Genomic DNA, 21,840 nt, shown 5'->3' with positions numbered 1-21,840 from the left:
ACATGCTCGCATGCACATGCACACACACACACAGAGTCACATCTACAAACAGAGCCCTTTTATAATTCTAATGTTTTCAATTATTTTAGCATTGCAGTAAGTAGTCAGAAGCAAGGAAGGAAAAACTCTTTTAGTCAGGGCTGCAAAGGCAAAGCTGTTCCTTGTGGTATTTTTCCTGGATATAAATCGTTAGGACGGATCCTTGATTTTTCCGCCTAAATCATTTTAAAGACTCATAAATAAATCACCAAGTAAATGGGAAGCATTGTTTCCTAATCTATAAAATTAAAAAGGTCACATCAAACTACCCTTTTAAAGCAGCGTACATTTTCAAATAATAGAGGTAAGTAAAATGATGAATACAACCCTAAGTCCAACCCTCCAGAATCTTCTACTTCATTGTACTTGACCAGAACAAGCAAGACCCTTATAAATAATAAAGAAGTATTCAAAGCAGTGTTAGAAACCCTGCACAATTCATAGAAACCCTAACTATTTTTCTCCTACCTGTCAAGCGACCGACTGTTGAACTCTTGAGTCTGAGATCCAGAAGGCAAGTAAAGATCCATGCCTTCTTCTCCTAAAGGACATGGAGATGATGTTGGAAGATAGACAGCTGTCCAGAGATGCAATGCACGCACATGGCACACTGGATGCAGCACCTTGACATCAAAGATGGAGGAAAGTGGATTCAGGAAGAGGAGGAGAAAACCAGCATAAGTCAAGAGTTTGTGAAGGTGCACCTCTAACTAATAATTGATAATGAGCTATTACAGTTGTCCTATCTAACTGAAAGATACAGAGGAACCACTGGACCTTCTACCTCCTTCCATTTTAAAAGAAACAGTGGGGGAAAACAAAGGCTTCACAAAACCAGCATGCCAGGAGGAGGCAAGAACTCAAAGTGAAGTGGTGCTCACAGTAAGGACTGTTATAAAACTTTTAATCCTGCACAAGGGAGAGGCAAGCTATATTTGGGCTTCTTTCACCCATGGCATGCAAAATTTTCTCTCCTGCCAACCGGGCACAAATGAGAATTTTACTTACTTGCTCATTAGCAGGCATGTAGAGCAGATTGTGGAAATTTTTGTTACCAGCTCTCAAAAGGGACCAAACTGAGCAGGTGCGTTTGGCAATGTTGTGCAGCTCACGTTCACAGGGGCTGTTTCCAAGGAAGGTCCCATAAAGGCAGGAATATGTGTGCTGGACTAACTTTACCTGCAAGTAAAAGAAATTTAGGGATTTGAGAGAATTTTCACGAGAGCCTATGTTGGAGGCAGGTCATTGATATACTGCTGCTTTAACAACAATGCAGTGCTTTATGTCAAATCTTTGTAATGGGTAAGCATAAGTTGCAATGGGTAAGCATATATGTCTTAAAAATGCGAGTTGCAGGTATAATTATAGATGAAGAAGAGATAGACATCACGAGCTCCAGAACATTTTAAAAAATTATTTAAAACTACTAAGCTTTCATCAGCCCTTGTTGACTTCGTCAGAGTGTAAAATCCCCATTGAAGAGATGGTTGCTTTTATCAGCATTACTTAAATGCAAGCACCTGTTCAATGGGCATTTTACACTCTGACGAAATCATCAGGGGTTGATGAAATCTTAGTAGTTTTAAATAATTTTTTAAAACGTTCTGGAGATCATGATGTAATTTGGTTTTGGTGTCTATCGCTTCTACCTACCTACCTACCTACCTAAATTTGGATTTGGTTCAGTGTTCCCAAAGCCAAGACTAATACATTTTTCTCTTAGCTTGGTTAGACACAAAAATCTTTTTAAAAAAAATCATAATACAGTGGTATCTCTACCTAAGAACGCCTCTACTTACGAACTTTTCTAGATAAGAACAGGGTGTTCAAGATTTTTTTCCCTTCTTCTCAAGAACCATTTTCCATTTACAAACCTGAGCCTCCGAAACTGTAACTGGAAAAGGCAGGGAGAAGTCTCTGTGAGGGCTCTCTAGGAATCTCCTGGGAGGAAACAGGGCCAGAAAAGGCAGGGAGAAGCCTCTATGGGGCCTCTCTAGGAATCTCTTGGGAGGAAACAGGGAATCCACCCTCCCTGTGGTTTCCCCAATTGCACGCATTATTTGCTTTTGCATTGATTCCTATGAGAAAAATTGCTTCTTCTTACAAACTTTTCTACTTAAGAACCTGGTCACGGAATGAGTTAAGTTCATAAGTAGAGGTACCACTGTATATTAATTTTTCTAGTTTCTTTTACTCTTCACATAGTGGGATTAAATGGGCTGTATCTGCTAATTAACAGGTGAAACCCAGGATAGTACATGTTACCTGCCTTGCTGTATGAAATGTATGCATTTTGATAAACAGCTCTTTCTCTTTCTTAGAGAAATAACACACACTTATATTTGTGCACAGAACATAGCACAGCATTTTAGTAGCACTTTCAGAAAAATCAATTTTGTATAATAATTCAGTGAAAGGGAAAGGCTTCACATTTTATCTATATCACAAAGATTTATCATAGTAAATCAACTAGAGTGGACAATTGAAAAGAAAAATGACACCGTAAGAACCATAATCACTTTTGCTTTAAAAACATCAAGCTGTCATTAAACACTATCTATCTTGGTATTGAAATGTATATCCTCTGCTAACACTTGGTCTTACCAAGAAAGCTTCATTAAATTCAAAAAGACAAGGAAACTGCTTGAGCAGCTGGTGAACAGAATCCAGCCACTGTAAAAACACTGGACACTGTTCGTTCTGATCTTCTGCCTTTTCCTGGTGTCCACATCGATCCCCAAATTTATGGCCAAAATCCAGCCAATCCGATTCAACCAGCACCTGGAAACCCTGGCAATAAAAGGAGACAATATCAGCACTATAGATTTTCTGCGTAGGCTGCAATAGAAAAAGAGAATTCCATAGCTGACAACATTATTCACCAGTTCTTGAATTATTTGTGGATGTATCATAGCACCTTAGCACCTTCTCCGGGTCCCGTTGACTAAACCAGCGTTTCCCAACCGGTGTGCCGCGGCACAGTGGTGTGCCGCGAGACACGGCCAGGTGTGCCGCGGGGCGCTGCCGGTGCCGGGGCGGGGATTCCCGAAACGGACGGAGAAAGCCCTCTCTCGCAGCCCCCTGGCTGGGATCGCTTTCGCTGCGAGAGAGGGCTTTCTCCGTCCGTTTTGGGAATCCCCGCCCCTCCCCTCTCACGCGCGCGCCGCTCCCCTTTGCTCTCAGCCCTCCCTGGCTTCGCTTCTCAATCCCTCCCTCCAGAGCTGCCAATAGACGGGTACTACTGGGAGCCCCGTACCGCGGCATCGAGCAGAAGCCGGGGGACAGCTGCGAGCGGGAGCCCCGGCAGCGCCCCGCCCAGCTGAAACTTTCCTGGCGTCGGCGGCAAGTGTCCTATGTGGCCCGGTGGGAGGCGGTAGGCGGGGGGGGGGGGCCTGCAGCGGCCGCAGGCAGTTGCGGGGAGATGGCGGCGGCGAGAGGGAGCGCTCTCTCTCTCTCTCTCAGCTGACTGCAAGCGGGAGCCCTGACGTGCGGTTGGACGTGCTGCTGGACGTCGTACATGCTGGCGCTGCGGGCCTGGCATATACGGTGTCCAGCAGCACGTCCAGCTGCCACCGTCAGGGCTCCCGCTTGCAGTCAGCTGAGAGAGAGAGAGAAAGAAAGAGAGACATATAAGAGAAGCAGAGAGAGAGAGAAAGAGAGACATAGCAAGAGAGGCAGAGAAAGAGAGACAGAGCAAGAAAGAGAGACAGCAAGAGAGGCAGAGAAAGAGAGAAAGAGAGACATAGCAAGAGAGGCAGAGAGAGAGAGACACAGCAAGAAAGAAAGACAGCAAGAGAGGCAGAGAAAGAGAGATAGAGAAAGAGAGAGAGAAAGAGAGACATAGCAAGAGAGGCAGAGAGAGAGAAAAAGAAAGAGAGACATAGCAAGAGAAAAAGAGAGATTTAGCAAGAGGCAGAGAGAGAGAGACAGAGCAAGAAAGAAAGACAGCAAGAGAGGCAGAGAAAGAGAGATAGAGAAAGAGAGAGAGAAAGAGAGACATAGCAAGAGAGGCAGAGAGAGAGAAAAAGAAAGAGAGACAGCAAGAGAAAAAGAGAGACTTAGCAAGAGAAGCAGAGAGAGAGAGACAGAGCAAGAAAGAAAGACAGCAAGAGAGGCAGAGAAAGAGAGATAGAGAAAGAGAGAGAGAAAGAGAGACATAGCAAGAGAGGCAGAGAGAGAGAAAAAGAGAGACAAAACAAGAGAAAAAGAGAGACTTAGCAAGAGAGGCAGAGAGAGAGAGAAAGAAAGAGAGACAGAGAGAGAGAAAGAAAGAGAAAGAAAGAGAGATAGCAAGAGAGGCAAAGAGAAAGAAAGAGACATATAGCAAGACAGTGAAAGAGAGAGAGAAAAAAGCAAGAAAGAGATAGCAAGGGAGACAGAGAGAGAGAGAACAAGGGAGAGAGAAAGACAGAGGAAGGGAAGGAGGGAGAGAGAAAGAGAGCAAAAAAGAGAGGAAGAAAGAAAGAAAGAGGGATGGAGAGAGAGAAAGAAGGGAAGGAAGGAAAAGAGAGAAAGAGGGAGAAATAGAGCAAAAGGGAGGAAGAGAGAGGGGTTTTTGTCCAAATTTTTCTTTAGCCCCCCCCCCCTTCAATGTTCCCCAGGATTTTGAAAATATGAATAATGTGCCGCGGCTCAAAAAAGGTTGGGAAACACTGGACTAAACAATGTCGTCTGGCGGGACCCAGGGGAAGAGCCTTCTCTGTGGCGGCCCCGACCCTCTGGAACCAGCTCCCCCCTGAGATTAGAACGGCCCCCACCCTCCTTGCCTTTCGTAAACTCCTTAAAATCCACCTCTGCTGTCAGGCATGGGGGAATTGAGACATCTCCCCCAGGCCTATACAATTTATGTATGGTATGTTTGTGTGTATGTCTGCTTTAATAACGGTTTTTAAAAAAATGTTTTAAAATTATTAGATTTGTCTTGAATTGTTTTATTGTTGTTGTGAGCCGCCCCGAGTCTACAGAGAGGGGCGGCATACAAACCAAACCAAACCAAACCAAACCAAACCAAACCAAACCAAATAAACAAACAAACAAGTAAATAAATAAGTAAACAAACAAACAAACAAATAAATGATGTGTGTGTGTGTCCTTTTTTGTCAAGAACAGTTAAGACAACTGAAGCCGAATACCTCCATAGTTCTGTAATAGGGGTCCAGAAGAATCTTTGCCAAGGCAACAATCTGAGGGGTCCTGTCCCAACCATCAGAGCAGTGAACCAACACTGGGCGTCCTTCTCGGTCCACAGCATTTGAGACCAGCACAGCTGCCTTCAGCATGATGGAGAGATGCTGTAGCCACTTGGTGCTTTCTAGTGCTGACAGCCAGCTAAAATGGATCAATAAAAGAAAATGCATAAAAATTATGGCCAATATAAATATATTTTAAGTGCTTGAAACAAGAAACCCAAATCCAGCTTGTGCCAAATAGAGTTTTCACTGAGAAAAAGGATATGCAAAATGTTTCAAAGTCAAAATCAAAAACTAGTTTCAGCTCAAATGGGTTAGTTTACCAATTTTGGAGTGTTCCAAATTTTAAAAAGCTTTAGTTCAAATTCAAAACCATTTCTAAACTTCTGAAACATTTAAAACAGATTGCTAACTGTACATTGATGATGTGCACATAAAAATATTTTTGTTTGTGTTGAACCTGCCCTTAATCAATTTAATTTAATGACCTAGTGCTGTGAAGAACCAAAGGGGAAAAAAGTCCTCTGTAGCCAAACTTCCCATATTATTTGCAGTTATACAAATCTCTTTGATAATTTTTGTCTATCAGAATAATTATGTATCCCCACATATAAACCTAATGAAAAACAAGTGAATTATACAGCAACAAAGAAATAATCTGCACAGGATATATCTTCAGAGCATTCCTCTTTCCTCAGTTCTGGCAAAAGAAAATCTATGTTTTACAATCCCTCAGATAATGGAATTCTATGAAGAACGTAGCTGTTTGACAAGTGCTACTTGGAACTTACTTGCTAGGATCTGGCATCTGACTGCATACTGCCCTCAAGTACTGGAAGCTATTACGGATGGAATGGATGTTAGCCATACCCATGAACACCACTTCACAGTTAGGATAATATTCTGAAAAATATCGAACAGATGGAGAAAATTAGTTGGGAAGTTAAATAAGCCTATCACATAAAGTATATTTAGCCATAATCCTCTTCAATGGGAATAGTTCACACTGACCTATCCATAAGGAATCACCACTATATTTATGATATGTGTATTGGAAAGGGTACCTTATGTTTTTAATTCCACACAGACTCAATAACTTTATTATTTCGAGAGCCGGGGTGACGCAGCAGGTAGAGTGCTGTACTGAAGGCCACTGAAGCTGACTGTAGATCTGAAGGTCAGCGGTTCAAATCTCATCACCGGCTCAAGGTTGACTCAGCCTTCCATCCTTCCGAGGTGGGTAAAATGAGGACCCGGATTGTGGGGGCAATAGGCTGGCTCTGTTAAAAAGTGCTATTGCTAACATGTTGTAAGCCGCTCTGAGTCTAAGGAGAAGGGCGGCATAAAAATCGAATAAATAAATAAATATTTCAAGTGAGTTGTAGGTTCCTGTGGATTTTTATAATTCAATGGCTCCCCTTTAGTCAAACAAGCCTACTAAAAGCACATTATAAACTCAAGAAGTTGGGATGGAAGTAAAAGTAGAACCTTGGTGGGGAAGGTGCTCAAAAATAGGTTTTGATTGCTTATGCACCCTTTTTAAGTAGGATGCAGTGAATAGGTTGCCCAAGAAAGTCAGAAGAACACCATGCTTGTACCTTCACATTCACAGCCTCCTCCTTTGGCTCTGTTGGCAACCGCTGCCGTGTAGGACCGAGCATCCAAAATCAGCAGTTTCTGAGGTGTTGCTGAATTCTCTACACTTGAACATGCAGTCAATGATGAATCTGCAAAAGGTCAAATGAATTTCTCATGTACGTCTGTTTACAATCAGTTTGATCAACAATACAACATTCAGAATGCTGAGATCAGCTGAGGTCATAAAAGCTGGTTACAACTGACATTGTCCTCCATCCCAAAAGTACTGTTCCTAATATGATCTTTTGGAGTTCCACCGGTTCACAAAAAAACCCCGTTTCTGTTACAATCCCCCCCCCCCCAAAAAAAAATCCAAGAACAATATTCAGTTTCTCAAGCACTGTGTTCAAGTAACCATGGGATGTATTGAATGCACTATAAAAGATTGGTTGTGGTTCCAGGTTTTTATTTCTGCTTTTACTTTTGTTTTTACTATTGTTGGTTTTTGTATAGTTTTATACTATTTTCTTCTTTGTAAGCCACCCAGAGTTCTTTTTAAGATAGGCAGCTATATATATGTTTTGAACAAAGATAAAATACATAAAATAGTATAAGGGCAGACTAGATGGACCATGAGGTCTTTTTCTGCCGTCAGACTTCTATGTTTCTATATCAACGGCACAATTTTATCCAGATTGGTAGGCATTACAAATGAGATTATATTCAGTACTGCCATGAAAAATTCATCAAATTCTGTCGGAGGCAAGGTAGCATTTGTGCAGCAATGGAAATTAGAATGAAAATAGAATTGGCTTACTTACCAAATCCTGCATCACAAGCGTCGTTTCCATCACTAAGCCCAGACGGTGGGGTCCCTCCAGCCAGCCTCTGTCCAGGGTTCAAGGCACAGGCTTTGGCAATGGAAGTTACCAGATATTCATCATCTGCATTGCGCCAGCCCCACCAACTAATCTCAGGTTGACTGCAACGTGCGATCACTGCCCCATTACGCAAATGTCTAAAAAAGAAATCGAGCCCTATTAATCCCAGAATGCAGTGTTTCAATGTCCCAGTTTGACTGAAAAACCAAATAATCCTTTCATTTATTTATTTAATTAGATTTCTATGCCGCCCTTCTCGAGGCGACTCAGGGTGGCGTACAACATTAAATATAACAATATTTGGACTGGGAGTCACTGCTCAGTCACTCATACCCTCATCACCTCGAGGCTCGACTACTGTAACGCTCTCTACATGGGGCTACCTTTGAAAAGTGTTCGGAAACTTCAGGTCGTGCAGAATGCAGCTGCAAGAGCTATCATGGGCTTTCCCAAATATGCCCATGTTACACCAACACTCCACAGTCTGCATTGGTTGCCAATCAGTTTCCGGTCACAATTCAAAGTGTTGGTTATGATCTATAAAGCCCTTCATGGCAGATTATCTCAGGGACCGTTTTCTGCTTCACGAATCCCAGCAACCAGTTAGGTCCCACAGAGTGAGTCTTCTCCGGGTCCTGTCAACTAAACAATGTCACTTGGTGGGACCCAGGGGAAGAGCCTTCTCTGTGGCGGCCCCGGCCCTCTGGAACCAACTCCCCCCAGAGATTAGAATTGCCCCCACCCTCCTTGCCATTCGTAAGCTTCTTAAAACCCACCTCTGCCACCAGGCATGGGGGAACTGAGATACTCTTTCCCCCTAGGCCTTTACAATTTTATGCATGGTATGTCTATATGTATGTTTGGTTTTATAATAAGGTTTTTTAACTGTTTTAATATTGGATTGTTATATGCTGTTTTTATTACTGTTGTTAGCCGTCCCGAGTCTACGGAGAGGGGCGGCATATAAATCAAATAAACAAATAAACAAATAAACAAACAAACAAACAAACATATAAAAATATAAATAAATATATAAGAAATCTAATAACTATAAAAATATGAAACTTTACTAAAACATTTTAAAAGACCCCAGGTACACTCACACATTCATCCAATCCAATAATATCTCGTATCGGCCGGAGACAGTCTTATCACTCACGGCCCCCATGCCTGCCGACAGAGGTAAGTTTTAAATCTTTACGAAAGACCAGGAGGGGGGGGGCGGTACATATCTCCGGAGGGAGTTCGTTCCAGAGGGCCATCGTTCATAGTGGAGAAGAAGCATCATGTATATGCATATAATAATAGATTAGGAGATTAGGGGTCCTTGGTGCTCCCTGAACTTGGTTGTTGTTTTCCTGCAGATATTTCTTTAACCAAATTAGGGGGTAATAAAATGCCTGCAAGAAAACGACCAAGAGAATACCAAAGACTCCCTCATTTCAACTGAGCTGAGAGGTTTGATGAAATTTTGGCTGGTGAGCCAATTTAAGCCAAGGCAATATTCCTGATCCTCAAGATCTGCCTAAATATAGTTCCTATCCTCAGCATTGTAATTACATCCAGAAGACACAAATTGAACTAGGAGATTTCAGATACAATAATAGATGCAATTAGCAAGTATAAATAATTTTTTGGCTTATAAAGGGAAATGTAAGAAACAATGATTTAAAGTCATACACACAAAAAATATTTGATTAGCTATCAAATGTGCATTAGTCAAAATAGGATAATACTCTTTCCTCCTAGTAGTACCTGTATAGGAAGGAGGAGTATTAGGTATTTTTCACCTCTAATTATTTACAAAAAAATTATAAAGATGAGTGAGTGAATGAATGAATGAAAAATCTGAGATACGTAGGCAGGCACCAAATTGTGCTTTATTTAATATATTATCTGATACATTCATGGATAAACATATATCCATCCTAAGATAAAATACAAAAAATAGTATAAGGGCAGACTAGATGGATCATGAGGTCTTTTTCTGCCGTCAGTCTTCTATGTTTCTATGTTTCTATTTAAATCTCCATGATCTATCCTACAATGATACTTTTGTTTCGATAATGGAATCATTTAATGCAGGGGTGTCAAACTCAAGGCCCACGGGGTGCTTAGATCTGACCCATGGGGCTGCCTTGGAAACAGCGAAAATGGAGCTCGGGAGAGCTGCATGCTGCAGGAGGCCATCCCAGCCGAAAATCAAGCCTGGGAGGGATTTCAGTTGATACATGGCTTTGCACGGCCTTCTTACAACATGTGAGTTTTGTACCTGTAAACAACCACTGGAATCCTCTTCCAAGATCTAAAAGAAGCCACATTCTCCAGTTCCTTATCAGTGATCCAAACAGGAACCAAAAGTTTCTGCGGGTAACTGGTACATAACCTAAGGAGGAATATTCAAACTGGTCATCAGAAGTTGATTATGGGGCAGGGGGCAAGAATAAAAAACCAAGATTAAATTCCAAATCTTTAACCTGCCAGATGAAATGAATTAACTAATTAATATTTTTGATATCTTCAAGTTTTCTATGGTTTACATAAAGGTAATATGGCAGATTATTTTAGTTCATCTATAATAGTGTTTCTCAATCCTGGCAATTTTAAGATGGGTGCATTTCAACTCTCAGAATTCCCCAGCCAGCCATGTCCTAAACTGATCTATACAAAAGCAACAAATATGATTTTCTACTAATATTCATATAAACTGCAGATCTGATGTTCTTTTTGGTGGTTATATGAAACATCAAAATTACTAACAGATTACTTCTACCAGATTCATTCTATTGGTGACATTATGGCTGAAACTGTTAGAATCCCCATAAACATAATATGCATAAGAGCAACATCAATTTTAATTTGACTCAAGGCACTAAGGATAGAATGGCAAGCAACAACAGATAAGGATCTCTCCTTTCGACATGCAATATGATGAGGGCCTGGGAATATAAAAAGAAGTTATTGGGATGTGTTTGTGATGTACAAATGGGAAAAGGCCACTGTAACAATGCGCAAAATAACAATAAATGCTACTTTATTAGCATAAGAAAGATATTTTAATATTACCGTACTTTATCTTAAACTGCTTTACATGTTTACATGTTGTATACTGTTACATCCTAGAATTTAATTACGAGACAAATGCTGTTGATAATCACCACCCCTTTTTTGCAGATAACTGGTAAATTTAAAGGCTCACTTATAGTTGTTGTTGATGTCTGAAACCCTCCACACATTCTGCAAGTCAAAGCCCATTCGAGCTAGTTCCATTTCAAAGCGATATTTCACATGGTCTCCTGCAAAACAAAAAGTAGTTAACAATAATCAACAACAATCGATTCTGTCAGAAATTACGACAAAATAACTCAACAGATCTCTGTATTACAGTCTCAGATTAGAAATTGAATTTGTTGCATAACTAACCCTGGACAGTGGCGTTCAAGAGGCTTGGATCAGTAGCTGTAGATGCTTATATCCTGATGTAACTCACAAGAACTTACCTGGGCGGCAAAGGTGGGCATGCTGGTCTTCCTCATCAGTACAGACTCCTAAGCACCAGGCATGATAAGCAAACGCAAATAGGTCTTCTAGTTTGGTGGGGCGTCCAATGGCTCGGCTCAGCCTTTTCAACCATTCCTGGCATTGCTTAAACGTAGAGAAATGGCACCTACAGAAACAGAAGTACACATGTATACATTCAGTGCCTAGGAAAGATGGTCTGACAAGGGAATTTCAGGTAAACTCCTGAGGGGAAAGGGAAGGGAAAACAACCTATTGAAAAATAAAAATAACTTTGTTACTTAGAAAACACTGTTCAATTTAGAAATGGAATTTCTGATACAAAAACAATAAAAAGATGTTTTGCTTCTAATAAAGAGCACTACAGAAATAGCAAAAAAAGGAGTAATTTTATAAAATTATATTCACAGTTCTGTTTTGACCAGAAGATTAGTAACTCTGTTTCTTGCTTTTTATACAAGCCTTTCAAAGTATTTTTCCTGGATTAAAAAAGAAAAACATCCTTGAAGAATATAATTTATGCTAGATCTCTACCATAGGAAAATTCTCCTTGTTGCCCTCAAAGTATGTACAATAATTTAAATATAAAATATATTGTTAAAGCAATGTTCTACCTTGTATCCATGAACTGAAATTATACACAGCACTCCTTGATTCCTTTTTGTATTTTTAGTAGAATACACTACTATGGAATAGGTGGGTCAAAGTAATTAAAACCATTCAATGAGTTTAACTTTTTTTTTTCATGCTAGGGACTCCCTCACATGAAAGACTGCAGTGCTACTTAAACCACTTTAAAAAATTAGCAACGATCACTAACAAAAAATAAAAGACTTTTACAAAGATGATCTATTAATTGCCATTAACCGTGGCAGGAACTGAGCCTTTGCTTATGTATTTTTTTCAAGACCATTTGCTGTTCACTGCTGGAAAGCAAACAGATTAAAGATTAAATTTACTTTACTTCATGATAACAGTGCCTCTTGTTTAGAGTGATAGGCAGCATCATGGTTCAGAGCAGAAGCAAAAAAAAAAAGTGGTATCCCATTGTTGCTAGATTACATTTTCCCTCCAATAGCTATGCTGGCATAAGTTGTCAGAAGCTGGAAGTCAAAAACATCTGCAGGCCACAGGTTAACCATCTCCAGTTTGAGCAAATCACATTTGCTGACTCTCACCAAGCTTTAAGAGTAGGATGTTATTAGACATCTCCTACCTGACTACTTTGGAATCTTTGCAGACAATATGGAGCTGGAACATATCCCGACTCTCCACGCTTTCCATCATTCTCAAAGGCACCTACAAACAAAGGCAAGGGGTGAATGAACAGATATATACACACTCAAGTAGACAATAAGCTAGCTGTATATCTTATCAGATATTCTAACAGTATTATGGACACAGAAACATTAGTTGTAAGTTATAGTAGCAGCAGGAATAAACTCAATTTGGCATATAGCAGATTTCCTTAATAATGTAGGGATAGTGTTGGAAGAGACATCAAGGCAGTTTCTAATTTTTCATCTTTTTCAAATGAACTTTCACTGACAACTAACCATGTCCATCCATTGCACCTCACCTAGATTGGAAGGTCCATCAGTCACACGGGATTTGCTTAGACAATGCATAGACTATTGCAATACACTCTAGATGGGCCTGTCCTTGAAAACCATTCAGAACCATAAAAGTGTCAACTGTTCCTAAATGTAACAGCAAGGGCAGTTATGTGGACATCTCATAACAGCCCTTATAACAGTTTTATTCTATGGCCAACTAGTTACCAGAAGGCTTCTGGGTACAACTCAATGTGATGGTTATTACTTATAAAGCTACAGCATACGGGCTGGTTATCTAAAGGACTATCTGCCTTCCATGGCTTTGATATGGCCTGTATGATTTGGCAGAGTTGACATGTTACAGGTCCTATCCATTAAACAGTGTCACTTAGGAGGGACAGAGGGACGCAGAGAAAGCGATAGATTAAATTGTCCAATATATGGTAAAAAAGGAATTATTATTATTATTATTATTATTATTATTATTATTATTATTATTTAGATTTGTATGCTGCCCCTCTCCGTAGACTCGGGGTGGCTTACAGCAATGATAAAAACAATATATAATAACAAATTTAATAGTTGGAATTAAAATAACAATAATACATTTAAAAAGTCTAAAAAACAAGAAACCTCAATATATAAAAACATACATACAGTCATCATACACAAAAAAACTACATAGACAGGGGGAGATGTTTCAGTTTCCCCACGCTTGACGGCAGAGGTGGGTTTTAAGGAGTTTACAAAAGGCAAGGAGGGTGGGGGCAGTTCTAATCTCTGGAGGGAGCTGATTCCAGAGGGTTGGAGCCGCCACAGAGAAGGCTCTTCCCCTGGGTCCCGCCAAACGACATTGTTTAGTTGACGGGACCCAGAGGAGACCAACTCTGTGGAACCTAACCGGTCGCTGGGATTCGTGCGGCAGAAGGCGGTCTTGTAGATACCCTGGTCCGGTGCCATGAAGGGCTTTATAGGTAATGACCAACACTTCGAATTGTGACCAGAAATTGATCGGAATAGCCAATGAATATTGGAAATGTATGAATCTCACTGTAATTAGAAACCAAGACAATTTCCTGGGCTCTGTGAAAATAAGAGTTTATTTTGGAGACAAATGTGGAGGTCAGTCGGAGGACCACCCGATCAGAATGAAATATTCAGAGATTCCCCTCTAACAGGCAAGGCGGCAAGCTCAGAGATCCTCCGAGTGGAGGCAATCGCCATTAGAAATGCCAACTTGCAGGTAAGATGGCGAAGCAAAGTGGTCCTCAAGGGCTCGTAGGGGGCACCCGTCAGTGACAGAAGAATCTTTGAGAGATCCCAGGTTGGGTACCGATGGATGATGGGAGGACACAAAGTTATAGCCCCTTTCAAGAACCTGTGCAACAGGGAATGCTGAGGTAAGGAGTCCAGAGAAGCACAGGACAAAACAGAAGAGAGTGCTGTCTCCTGAGGTCAAAGCGTATTGAGGGAAAGACCTTTGTTAAGGCCATGCTGCAGAAATTCGAGGACGTTGGTGATGGATAGATCAATCCACACATCAGAAGTAATGTCCTCCCATTGATCAGCGAGGAGGGTGAGAAGAACCCCAATGGGAGGGATCACTTAGCACGGCGGAAGGGGTGACCTCCTGCGCCTTGAAAGGGCTGCCTGGATTGTCTGCCCTTACCACCCCTGTCCTGACTCTGTCATTGTCTGAGCCCATACTGGCCTTGGAACCTCCCATACTCTGAGCCCTGGTCTGGGGAATGAAAGGAGCACCTGTTATAAGGGGAGGGACAAAAGGAACTCTTATACGGGTGAGGGGTGGGATGACCTTTCTTTTGTCCCACAACTCAATTAATATGGAATCCAAGGCCTCCCCAAACAGCCCTCACTTATTACGTGTGTCCGCCAGCCAACTGCACAGCCAGTGCATCCTTGTGGCCACAACGGAGGCCCTCACAGCTCTGGCTGCAAAGCAGGCTGACTCAAGAGTAGCATCTGCTGTGATTTGGGCTGCAGCCAGCAATATATTGAAGTTCTGGTTGGCCCTCAGATCGGATACGGGGAGATACTCATGAAGTTGCCACAGCTGTCACAATGTCATGTGGGAGAAGAAGGAAAGAGTGGTTGATGCTCGAACTGCCCAGGCAGCCACCTGGTGAGCTCACTGGAGCACCTGTCTGTCCTCCCATCCTCCAGTCCTCTGACAGCAGCAGCTCATCAGGTTCACCAGCAAGTAGTTCAAGGAATACAACAAGACGAGGGCATCAACAGCAGGCAGAGGGCAATGTTGTGCCAGGTCAGGCGCCACATTGAAATACCATTTGTCTAAGTGATTGCGCAAGGCCTCGATGTGTGAGAATGCCACTGGCACAGGATAGCATCCACGAAAAATGAGGGGGCCCTGGTATGACCCCAGCTTCCGAAGTGGTCTCCTCAAACAAGGGGTCCTTTGCAGAGGAGTCCTCAGATAAGCCAGAGGGAGAAGCCCTAAAATTGGCAGAGTTCTTCACTTTAAACAAAAGAGACTTGAATAGACCAGGATGGAATAGGGGGATGAGACTGGAGGATCTGGGGCGAGACCCTCGTCATTGGAAAGGTCCAGATCTATTTGGCCCTCTTCCAGATCAGAGTGAGACCCCAGCAATTGTTCTGGAGAGTAGTGGTTATGAGACCTTTCTCTGTTATCGTACCCCAAGACAGGGGTGCAAGCAGATGTATCAGTGGTCTGGGAGACAAGGGCTGTGGGCCTGTCTCTTTTTTTTGTTTTTTGTTTTGTTTTTTTTAATACACACACAACATACAACAAGTGCTCAGTGATTTGTGCCCACCACCAGACAACATTCACATCCCTCCACCAAAATGGTGGCATAACTTATATATACCATTTTAACTCAAGAGCAATATATCTATTTACATATTATAAAGTGATTCCAATTTATTCCTTGTAGCTTGGTCTTGAATTCTACTAACCATATATCCTCTTACCTTGTCCCCTCGTCCCATCAGTTCTCACAAGTCAGTTTCATTAGCCGAGTTCATCCTCTTGTCCATAATCTCAAATTGAATATGATCCACCATGTACCGGTACCAATGTTGTATTGTCCATTTTGTCTCATCCTTCAGGCTGTGGGCCTGTCTCTCTGTCTAAGACCCACCTCAATACCTTGCTTTACAGCAGCGGCTATCAGTGCCTGCACATTGGGGTCAAGCATAGCTAGTGTCAATGGGGCTTGAAGCCCGGTGTCTGTCGGAGTAAAGTTTGCAGTAGCCTGAGAAGCCAAAGCCCCTGAGATCTCATGACAGGGAGGAGCCTCCCAGATGTTATTGTCCACTATGGTTAGATCCGGATTGTCCAATGACATGGTCTCTAAAGGGAAGCCACCTCAGCTTGGCTAACATCACCATCAAGATGGCCACCGCCCTGCTCAAAATGGCCACCGAAACAAGTGTACTGATCAAGGTCAGTGTAAAATGGCCGCCAAGATGGCTGCTGCCCCACAGAATGGCCTTGCCTCATGAAGTGACAAAATGAAATTGGTGGTCATTTTTTCTTTGATTGCGCCCAATGCTGAACATATGTGAGGCAGACGGGCTTAATCTAGGAGCTTTCCTCCTTTTGTGAAGCTGACAATTAGTGGAGCCTAACGGCAAAACAGATCATTGAAAAACGAGTGGGGAGCACCGGCCTGAAGGGGCAAAGCCCCTATGCCGGAGGTATGATGACAGCGAGCCGCTCAAGCATGATAACACCAGCAGCAAAAGCCCAAGTCCTTGCTGTCACTCCCAAGCCTAGTGAAAATGGAGTGCAAGCTTCCCCTGGCAATTGGTCACATGAGTGCAACCACTCCAGTGACCATTGATCATTAGAAATGCTGGCAGGCCAGGCCACTATGCTTTACACAGAGCCAGAGGCAGGAAGCAGCAAGCTCCTGAGGCCGAAATCTGAAGGAAACCCCCCCACCCCTGTTGAGCAATGGCCCTCGGCTCAAGGCATAGCTAGCAGGAAGAGCCAAATCCCTCACCGCACTTGACCCAGCAACTTTGATGAAGTCAAGTGAGCTTGGGAGAACACACTCTGCAGAGCTCAATGAACTATGATGGAAAAAACCTCTGAAGAATGGGAGCTGTAAAACATGCATCCTATTCAGGCTGTGGACTGAGTCAAAGAGGGGGGAATTAAGGCACGAGGAAGAAGAAACACAATTTGACAGAGTCCTCATTGGTGACAGGGACGGTGTCATCCCATTCTCCCACTATGGAGAAGATACAGCTTTCCCATAAACATAGCAAAGATCATGCCTTCATAAAGGCAATTCTTTCTTAAAGAAATAATTCCCTAAGCCAAATTGACAAATATTCTCTTTGAAATGTTTTGCAAGGCATGGTGGTACCTCACTAGAGCCATCTGAAGCTTTCTGATCAAGAGCGCTAAAGGACAAGACAGGGGTCCCCAACCTCTAGGCCTTGGCCCATTTGGAACCAGGCTGCAGAAATGTTGGATGAGTGGCAGGTGTTTGCGCTTGCACACGCACATACCACTCACACAAAAGCATCCCCTCTCCTTTCCCAGGTGATGAAGCTGGAAAGGTTGGGGCCCACTGGGACAGGTGACTCTTCAAGTTTGCTTTGCAGCTTATCGAGAAGATAAAATACATATTGTTTTCTAACAACAACAACAACAAAAAGATTAACACTGGAAACTATCAGCTCTGCTGGAAATAACCACAAAGTATATTAAGAAGACTTACATTGATTACAGAGTCCTTAAACTTGATATGGAGCCGGTAGTTAGAGATGGCAATGATGGCATCACTTGCATGGCCCAGATATTCCACACCCTCTCCTTGTAGCACAGTAAACGGAACCTAGAAAAGGGAAAGTCACACTTTAAAGTAGTTGCCGATTAACCAGTCAAGGTTACAGGGAAATATAGTATACAGTATCTCCACATAACCAATGGAAGGCTCCATTGAGAAAAGAGACAAATTAAACACTTATTTTCCAGACCAAATTTCTAGTATTAAATATGTTGCAAATACATTATCTTAAGAAACCTTTATTTTGTTTCTACCTGAATTAAAATATCATTATCAGAAATTCTACTCCAGGTGTCCCTCAAGCCTGGCCTGTTTTCAATGTCAAACAATTAACGTTTTATTTTTTAAGACATTTTAATATTAATTTTGTTATGTAGCAAATGAAGAGTTCTACTACACTTTAAGTTTTAAAGTACAGTATACCTAGAAATTGATGTTTCAGCTGGTAGTGGTCTGTCTGGACTCAGAAATGAGCAAAGTCTAGCCTGGTACTTAGATAGGACACTACCAGGATGTTTTGTGATAATAGGTAGTCCTCAACTTACGATCACAATTGAGCCCAAAATTTCCTGTGAAGCACAGGAAAATCAGAAGTCCAGGCAATTCAAATGAACATAAAGGTTTATAACAAGCTTATGCTGTCTACAAGAATCTGAACTACTAATAGCCAAAGCAAATTGGAGGTAGAGAAGATTCAATGGAATTCAAGGTGGGCTGGTCTGAGACGTCTTGTGGGTTCAAAGGGTCTTGAGACTGATGACATGTTTGATCCCTCCCGTGGGCTCAGTCTGCTCATCTCCTAGATTTCCATTGCTAAGCAAAACAGTTGTTAAAGTGAGTTTTGCTTCATTGTAGGCCTTTCTTACCACAGTTGTTAAATGAGTCAGGGGAGTTGTTAAGATAGTAACCTGTTAGTTGTTAAATTAATCTGGCTTCTCCATTGATTTTGCTTGTCAGAAGGTCGCAAAAAGTGATCACATAACCCCAAAACACTGCCAGTCTCATAAAACATATGCCAGATGCCAAGTGTCCAAATTTTAACCATTTCACAATGGGAATGCTGCAATGGTCATCAGTGTGAAAAAAAAGTTACAACGGCACTTTGTTCAGTGTGTGGTAACTTTGAACGATCACTAAACGGATGTTTTAAATTGAGGACTATCTGTAAAGGCTATAGTGAGAATCTGAAAAACATCCTAGAAGAAGGTTAATGGCAAACCATTTCTCTACTTCTACCAAGACAATTACATGATAATTTTCATCTGATCCTTAGGACTAGTATTTAAGTAGAGAAGTGCCTTTATTTTGGGAAATTGGTTTTGCTTTAATGTTTTGTACTTTACTTTGCTCTTTTAGCTTACATTTTTTAGATTATGATTTTGAAATATTTTGTGAACTGTCCTGGGACTGTTTTAATTTGAAGAAAGATACTGTATCCCATTGATATCATTTAAATAAGTAACATTTCAAGTGAAAAGCATTGTCATTGGTATCTTATTAGGAAGTGTATAGAGCAGCGATGGCGAACATTTTTTTCCTCAGGTGCTGAAAGAGTGTGGGCGCATGCTATCGTGCATGTGTGAATGCCCACACTCATAATTCAATGCCTGGGAAGGGCGAAAACAGCTTCCCCTGCCCTCTGGAAGCCGGAAATGGCCTGTTTCCCAACATCTGGTGTGCCCAGTAGGTTCACGTTTCACCCTCCCCAGGCTCCAAAGGCTTCCTTGGAGCCCATGGAGGGTAAAAACGCTCTCCTACATCCCCCCTGAGGCCCTCTGGAAGCCCAAAACACCCTCCCAGAGTCTCTGTGTGAGCCAGAAATCAACTGGCTGGCACACACATACACATTTGAGCTGAGCAAGAGCAACAGCTCACGTGCCAGCAGATATGGCTCTGTGTGCCATCTTGGCACCTGTGCCATAGGTTTGTCATCATTGGTATAGAGAATGACAACATCTATTCGGAAATGCCTGGAACTAAGTAAGAAATATAATAATAAGAAAATCCTAAGAGATCTATGTCGTGAAGAACGATACCAGCTCTACTATGTATTTATAGTGGAAATGGATGCATAGTAGTTAAAACGTCAGTTCTAAAATAATCTCTATTAACATATTTTAAAATGACATCGATAATTAATTGTTTGAAAGGGCTGTTGTTGTTGCTCTGCACTGCATTTGAAAAAAAACATTTTTCCATCTTTAATATTAAACGGGTGTGTTCCCTATTGGTTTTTTATTTGTTTTTTTATTGGACAAGTAGAAAATTTAACATATCCAGTGTTGAAACAGAGGTCAGGTTATCCCCATAAGACAAGAGTGCAATTCAGGCTATGCTGCTAAAAAAATACAAGGTGAAATACATACACACACACACACACACACACACACACACTATCTATATTTATTTATTTATTTATTGGATTTGTATGCCGCCCCTCTCCGCAGACTCGGGGCGGCTAACAACAGCAATAAAACAGCATATATATCTATATAGAGAAAGAGCATTGGGAAAAAATACACCCAAGGAAAAAACAAAAAACCATCCCAAACAACATTGAGTGCATATATGTATTATATATTCAAACATGTGCTGAGTTACTGAGAAATTATACGTTTAATATTTCCAAAAGGAAACTGGATAGGAACATTTATAAAAATATTGTTATTACACCTAATAAATGATCACAAGGTTTTGGTAGATTTGTTCCTTGCATCAATTTTTTTCTAAAAAAACTTATTCTATCCGTTTCACCCATGGTAGAATATACAAGACATAATTTAGTTTTTCAGTGTTTTGCGATAAGAAAAGTGGAAACTATCTAGAGGAACTGTATAATTTTTAATGCTTTAGAAAATGTGGCAATAAAAAAAATGTTGGAAAAGACAGTTGGGTGATTTTCCTGAATTCTTCAAACATTTTTAAACAAAAGGACTGACTAATTGGACAATATATACTAATTTGCTTAAAACTCATCCAAAACAATTTAGGGAGATTATAATTCATATAGTGTAAATTTTACTGCAATAGGGTGTCAGATGGATTATCTTCATAGTCTGCTCTTGATGAATTGCTGAAATGGGTTAAAAAGATTTGTAGCAAAGATTTTCATGGGATTCACCTATTTCAAATTCCAATAATTTTCTACTTCAATTTTAAAATCAATCAGAGTTGTGATTGTAAACATATTTTAAAAGTCATCCTGGGAAAGTCTTTATTTTCAAGGGTGGCATAAATGGCATCCCTAATGAAATGCACTATCACTAACACCTTGGTAGAGTATTAGCAGAGAACAACAACCTCTGCTTGGCAATGATCAGATAGGAAATAAAGGATATGTATTATAAAAACAACAAGGTCTAACACCACTATCATCATCTGGCATGATCTCAGTTTCACTGTCCATTGATAATTCAAAGAGACACCATTTTTTTAATCACTGGGGTTTATTTTTAATCTAAAGGAAACAATTTATGTGTTTGATTGTTTATTTATTAGATTTCTATGCTACCCTTCTCCCCAGACTCAGGGTGGCTCACAACATAGTAAATACAAAAATACAATGAATAAGAAATCTAAACTTAAAAATATAATCTAAAACCCCGGTTCATTAAAAACAAACATTCACATTCATATATTCTAATTGTCGGCTGGAGCTAGGTGTAACACTCAATGGCCCCAGAGGTAAGTTTTTAGAGCCTTGCGGAAGGCCAGGAAGCTATGGACAGTACGAATCTTTGGAGGGAGTTGGTGCCAAAGGGCCAGAGCCACCACAGAGAAGGCTCTTCCCCTAAGAACGCCGATTCTGTGGGACATAAGCGGGCACTGGGATACAAGAGGCAGAAGGAGGTCCTGTAAGTATCTGATCCTAAGCCATGTAGGACTTTATAGGTCATAATCAACACTTTGAATTGTGTTCAGAGACCAATTGGCCGCCAATGCAGCTCACGGAGGGATGGTGAGACATGGGTATATCTTGGGAGGCCCATGACAGCTCACATGGCTGCATTTTGTACTACCTGCAGTCTCTGAATGTTCTTCAAAGGTAGCCCCATGTAGAGAGCATTGCAGTAATTGATTCTCAAGGTGATGAGGGCTTGAGTGACTGTGAGGAAGAAATAGGGCCGCAACTGATGCGCCTGGTGAACCTGCAAACATCCCCCTCCTGAGAGGTGGTGTTCTAAGCTCAGTTGTGGATTGAGGAGGACGCCCAAGTTGCGGACCCTCTCTGAGGGGGGTCAAAAGCTCCCCCCAGGGTAATGGACGGACAGAT

The 21,840-nt window shown here is 41.4% G+C and overlaps 1 protein-coding gene across 3 annotated transcripts in view; it reads right to left on the bottom strand.

Moving 5' to 3' along the window:
* The window catches only part of MTMR4 (myotubularin related protein 4), a 62,737-nt gene that overhangs the window by 7,247 nt on the left and 33,650 nt on the right, over window positions 1–21,840 (bottom strand). For all 3 annotated transcript variants that reach the window (XM_070735102.1, XM_070735101.1, XM_070735100.1), the window contains 12 exons: window positions 17,499–17,615; window positions 12,423–12,505; window positions 11,188–11,354; window positions 10,887–10,983; window positions 9,960–10,073; window positions 7,628–7,824; window positions 6,827–6,955; window positions 6,020–6,131; window positions 5,172–5,367; window positions 2,644–2,829; window positions 1,048–1,218; window positions 508–662 (listed from right to left, as the gene is read on the bottom strand). In XM_070735102.1, coding sequence (XP_070591203.1) covers window positions 508–662; window positions 1,048–1,218; window positions 2,644–2,829; window positions 5,172–5,367; window positions 6,020–6,131; window positions 6,827–6,955; window positions 7,628–7,824; window positions 9,960–10,073; window positions 10,887–10,983; window positions 11,188–11,354; window positions 12,423–12,505; window positions 17,499–17,615 — 1,724 coding nt within the window. The remainder of the gene's footprint in view (window positions 1–507; window positions 663–1,047; window positions 1,219–2,643; window positions 2,830–5,171; window positions 5,368–6,019; window positions 6,132–6,826; window positions 6,956–7,627; window positions 7,825–9,959; window positions 10,074–10,886; window positions 10,984–11,187; window positions 11,355–12,422; window positions 12,506–17,498; window positions 17,616–21,840) is intronic.

The sequence above is a fragment of the Erythrolamprus reginae genome, chromosome 1, assembly GCF_031021105.1.
Source record: "Erythrolamprus reginae isolate rEryReg1 chromosome 1, rEryReg1.hap1, whole genome shotgun sequence".
In the NCBI taxonomy this organism is placed as follows: Eukaryota; Metazoa; Chordata; class Lepidosauria; order Squamata; family Dipsadidae; genus Erythrolamprus; species Erythrolamprus reginae.
This window is presented reverse-complemented; position numbering and strand designations above follow the sequence as displayed.